The 6,325-nt window shown below is 20.3% G+C and overlaps 1 protein-coding gene across 1 annotated transcript; it reads left to right on the top strand.

The window, feature by feature from the left end:
* Positions 1-1,751: 1,751 nt before the first annotated feature.
* PRSY57_1003100 (hypothetical protein) lies at positions 1,752-5,744 on the top strand (the record flags this gene model as incomplete). Its single annotated transcript, XM_012907621.2, has 1 exon — positions 1,752-5,744. One exon carries the CDS (start codon positions 1,752-1,754, stop codon positions 5,742-5,744), a length of 3,993 nt encoding a protein of 1,330 aa, XP_012763075.2.
* Between the last annotated feature and the right edge of the window lie 581 nt (positions 5,745-6,325).

The following is a 6,325-nucleotide window of genomic DNA, read 5'->3' as shown; positions in this document are numbered from 1 at the left end:
AAAGAAAAAAAAAAAAAAAAAAAAAAAAAAAAAAGAAACACACACATTTGTATATAATATAGTTATTTTAAAAAATTATTATATGTACCATTTTAAAGGATTAATAATATATGAAATTACTTAAGGTTTATAATTGCGGAATTGGTAAAAGTATATAAATATAAATTTTTTAAAATATAAAATTATTTTTGTAGGCTTATTTATATTTAATTTATTCTTCTTTTATTGTTTTTTTAAATGTTTTTATAGATTTAATATATCAAAAAATTTATATATTTATATTATATATAAATTAATTTTATATTATTGAGGAAATATTTCGTTTAAAAAAAAAAAAAAAAAAATTTGTTTATATTTGCCCTCATATAGGTACATATTTATTTCGCGTATATATTATGTTATATAAAATATAAGTACATAATTATATATGTATATTTATATAATAATAATAATAATAATGGATTTATATATATTTTATATTGGTGTACAATTTTTTTTTTTTTTTAACAATATTGGTCTTATAAGATGATATAGACTGTACATATTGAACTTACAAGAAGAATATAAATCATATAATCTGCTTAATATTTTATTATCTTATATTTGAATGGTTGATGTTAACGTATAATATATAAAATATATGTGTGCATATTAAAAAAAAGCCTGAGTATTTTATATAAAATAAATATATTTCTTGTTTACAAAAATGTATGCTCATGTATTTATAATTATTTTATAAAATTAACATAATATTATATAAATTTATTATATTAATATATATATATATATATATTAAATGCTGCGTGGAAATACATTTTTATTTATATTATATAAATATATTTAATCTTAAAAAATGGAAAAGAGATGAATTTTTTTTTTTAAATAAAGTATGAACGATGTTTTTTTTATTCAATAGATATATATATATAAATATTATATATATATATATATTATTTATTTTTGAATAACATAATTAATATTTATATATTGATATAAGTATGCTTTCATTTATTATATTTTATTATATTATATTTATGACATTTATTTAATTTTTTCGTGTATTATCCACATATATATTAAAAGAATATATAATATTTTATAAGAGTTTCTCTATGAATATATGTTTTACTTATATATATATATATATATATATAAAATAAAAATATAATTGTTGATCTTTATGCATATAAATTACATATTTTGGAGAAGAATGTGATACAATATAAATTTTTGAATTTTTGTAAATTTATATAATGTATTCTTTTTTTCCTTTTATGTATTATATATAATAATTATTATTTTATTATATTTTTATTTTTTTTTTTTTTTCGTTGTGTTATAGAAAAATAAACATTTAAATTTTCACAAAAAAATATGTTTAATATGAAAAAAGGTGTAGCACATTGTTATATTATATAATTTTTTACATTTCTATTATTTAATTTGTTGTATATAGAATTAACAAATAAAAAATTAAACAACATACAAATTAATAAATAAATAAATAAATAAATAAAAAAATACATATATATTTATATATATATATATATATATATATATATTATTTTGTGCCTACATATTTTTTAATTAAATTATAAAGAATTCAAATTTATAACAGTTGTTGGGTCTCTTCTTTATATAGATATATGTATCCATTACTACATTGTATGATAGTAATTAATAGTAGTTTTTTTGATACAAAATAATTATATCCGTAATATATAAGACAAAAAAAAAAAAAAAAAAAAAAAATGAGAGTTCGAAGGTTACAATCTTATTTAACAGAAAATAATTTGTTAAAGAAAAGTTCTCTTGAGAACATAAAAAACTTAACATTAGGAATAGATGCCTTATATTTTTTAAGAATATGTAGTGATTTAAAGGATATATTAAGTGATGTATCAGGTTGTATATCTCCTTGTATTTTCCATATGATAGATAAGCAGTGTGAATATTTTAAAAAATGGGATATAAAGATTATATTTATTTTTGACGGCATAACACCTAAAGGACATAAATTATTTTCAGCACATTATCATCAATATATAGATGAGGGATGGTTATATTATGTTAATGATGAAAAGAAGTTATCACAAAAATCTTTTAGCGAAGTAAATAATATATGTAATTCTGATATATCCTTTTTATTATTTCATTATTTAAAATATAAAGGATATGAATGTATATATGCTCCATATTTAGCTATATCTCAACTAGCTTATTTTCTTGAAATTAATTTAGTAGATATAGTTTTTGGTCCTCCAACATTAGGATTACATAATGTTACTAAAATAATATTAAATATTGTATGGAAAAAAAATTATTTTGAATGGATAGACATAATATATTTATTAAAAATGTGGAATATAAATAAAGAACAATTTATTGATGCGTGTTTATTAGCAGGTACAGAATACTGTTTAACATTTCCATATTTGAATTTATCTCATTTTAATAATGGATATAAACAATTTAATTTCGGGACATCTATTGAATTTATTAAACAGTCTCCTTTAATATGTTACTTACAACATTTCCCAAATGAAGAATTAAGAAAGAGTCATATGAATGCTTACTGTTTGTGTAAATCAATGTTAAAGTATCCTCTTGTTTTTTTATGCACAGGTCAAGTAAATTGTTTTTTTTTCCATTCTAACAAAGATCAGAAGTGTTTACAAAAAAAATGTGATGCGAGCATTTTGAATGACTATACAGGACATAATGAAGATGGTGATCATGTTGATAATGCTTCAATAAAAAAAAAAAAAAAAATTAATAAAAAGGATATTATTTCAACAGTTCATGAACAAAAAAATGATGGTAGTGATTGTAGTATATATAATAAAAGTAATTATGATAAAAATGAGGAAGATAAATTTTTTAATAACAAATATAATAGTACCATAACAAATAACAGCACACATGATTGTATTAAGTTATCAAAAGATAGCTATTTAAAAGGCGATAAAATATTAGATAAAAAGGAAGAAGATACAGATACAGAACAAAATTATCATAATTCAAAATTTTCATACGATTCTTATTGTGAAGAGGATAAAAAGGATAATACAATGCAACATCATGAACTAGCAAACGAAAAATGTAAATATAAAAATTCTAAATTAATATATGAACATAATAGTGATAATTGTAAAGAAAGGAACGATAGGAATGAGGACACTGTTATGGACGATTCTACTAAACATATTAAGGATATTTATGCAAAAGAGAATTATAAAGAAAATGATATATATAAAAAAAAGGATCATAATAATGATAAACAGAATATTTCAAAATTAGTACCTAAAGATTATATAAAAGTAGTAGGAGCAAAATTTCCTACATGTGTTTATTATTTAATGTCTATAGGTTTATTAAGTAAGAAGTTGTTATGTGTACTAGCTATGGGTGAATGGATTGATTATAGTCATCCTATTATAGATTCCTTTGAATATAGGGATACATTAATTGATTTGAGGGAATATCGATGTAGAATATTAGGACTAGTATCCATAAAATTGAATCCTTTCTTTTATAAAAGGAAAGTGAAGTTTTTTGATTATGGTTATTATATAAATAATATAATGGATAAAGATAACAAGGCAACATATCTAAATATTGTTTTTAATGACAATTTCTTATGGAAAATAAATAAGGATAATGTTAATGAAGAAATGAATAGACAAAATGTAAAGAATGTAGATTTACAGTTTGTGTTAAGATGGCATTTATATAGTGAGAGGAAATCTATATCTTTGGTAGCTAAAAAGTGTGAAGGATATGATGAAGATATGAAGGAAAGGAAAGCGAGTAATAGTGAGGAAAAGGATATATATGAATTGGAGAGTAGTAATGATAATAATATAGGTGATAATAATAATAGTGATGATAATAATAGAGGTGATAATAATAATAATAGTGATGATAATAATAGAGGTGATAATAATAATAATAATAGTGATGATAATAATAGAGGTGATAATAATAATAATAGTGATGATTATAATGGAAGTGATAGCAACAATCGTGTTGATGACAACCATCGTGGTGATGACAACCATCGTGGTGATGACAACAATTGTGGTGATGACACCAATAGTAGTGATAAGACCAATCGTAGTGATGATAATAATACTGAGCCTTCTAATAATAGCCATTATTCTAGTAATGATGTTGATAATTATGAAGATGACGATTATAATAATTATAGTGATTATTGTAAAAAGTCTAATGAACGTACGAAGAGAAAGAAAAAATATATGCATTATAATAAAGAAATGATATATAAATATAATTCCTATTATAAAAACATTTTAAGAACAAATAATCAAAATTTCCATAGTTTTTTATGTCTTGTATATTTTATGTTTCTAGAAAATCTAGACATATTCACGAAAAATTGTGGTGTTACATTATTTGGACTTTTACTATCAGAAGTAAAAAATAAAAATATTGATAGTAATATTCTTATAATTTTTGAATTATTTAAATTTGGATTCTTAACAACAGAAGCTTTATTACCACCAGATGGAAAAACATATCCTGAAAATGCTTATGCGTCCATTCAAAATAATAATAAATTAGATGACCAAGATAAAAAGAGTGTTCTTTTATTATCACGTATTTATTCTTTATATAATTCAAATATTGATCGTAGTAGAACATATGAAGGTTTAATCGATTTTGATTTATGTGCTTTTTTTGCAGTTGTAAAAATTATTAAAAAAACATTAAGACAATTACTTCAGGCATGTGTAACTAATGTGTTATTAACTAACATGGAATTAATACATATATTACCAGAAAATTTATATAATCCATTTGATATATATATGTGTGGATTTTTTGTAACAAACCATTTTATGGGCGTTCTAATAAAATATTTTCTATTATTTGACTTTGATGATATAAAAAATGAAAAGGCAACTCTCAAACTTACGTCTGATAAAAATATGGAATCAAATAAAATGAATAATGATATTGAGACAATGAATGATCATCTTTTAAAGGATAAATTAGAAAGGCAAAAAGAAACTGAACACTTATCAAAAAATAATGATTTCAAGGGTTATGATATGACTACAAATAATCATATAAACATAACACAACAAAATAAAAAAAATAATGATCATATAAATATGAAAGAAATCAATGATAAATTTTATAGGAATGAACAACAAGAAGATAAACATATGAAGGTGGATAAAAATCAGAAATATGGTATAAATAAAGTAGAACACAAGGAAAAAAGGTCTTTAATAGAACTAGAAAATAATGACAAAAATATAATATATAAAGAAAATTATAATGAAAATGGAAACAATTCTTATGTTTACAGTGATGAATATAATTTATCTGATGATTCAAACACTAATAATTGCGAAGCTGCTCATAAAAAGCATGAAAATAATTTAGATCATAAAAAAACGGAAGAATATAAAATAGATGAAGAAGATTGTCAAACACCCATAAATGATCATTCACAAAATAACTTCAACGTATTTGAAAAGGCCATAAGAAAAAAATTCCCGAGTTTTGTGAATCCTATTAATGATTTGTGTAATGCAATAAATACATGGAGAGATCACTTATGTTTAATAACTCAACTAGAACAACATACGAATGTATATGATCTTGTTTCGGATTTAAAAGCTGCAGATAATTTTTTAGAAAAAAAAATACGCTATATAGGACTCGATAAATCACAAACATATAATCGTATATGTTTATCTAATAATAAATAAGTGAGAAAGTCGACAGGAATTTTTATTAATTAGTATTATAAGAATGCTTATTATTATTTTTTTTTTCTTTTCTATCTTTTTTTATTTTTTTTTGTTAATTAAGAATAAAAATATATTATTCACAAATATTAAATGAATAAATAAATAAATAAATAAATAAATATATATATATATATATATATATATATATATATATATTTGTATTTGTAACCATTGTGCAATAAATTTTAAAACACATTTTAATTAATTTTATAATTTCTTCATTTGAGTTTTTTTTTAAACACGTAAAATATATATATATATCATCAAACATTTATATTGCATAAAAAATATAAAAGACATTTATATCTTTGTTGTCTCTATAATATATTTATAATATAACACCACTTTATATCTACATGAATTATAAAGAAATGTTAATGTAAAGGTAAAATTATTTTCTTAAAGGTTTATAATATATATATATATATATATATATATTTTCGAATGTTATGTTTTTATTATTTATACATTATTACAATTACCGTAATTAATGAACATTTATGTATTTTTTTTTTTTTTTTTTTTTTTTTTTTTTTCCT

Source organism: Plasmodium reichenowi, chromosome 10 (assembly GCF_001601855.1).
Source record: "Plasmodium reichenowi strain SY57 chromosome 10, whole genome shotgun sequence".
NCBI classification, from domain to species: domain Eukaryota; phylum Apicomplexa; class Aconoidasida; order Haemosporida; family Plasmodiidae; genus Plasmodium; species Plasmodium reichenowi.
Note: the sequence above shows the minus strand (reverse complement) of the source record. Positions and strands in the feature narration are given on the sequence as shown.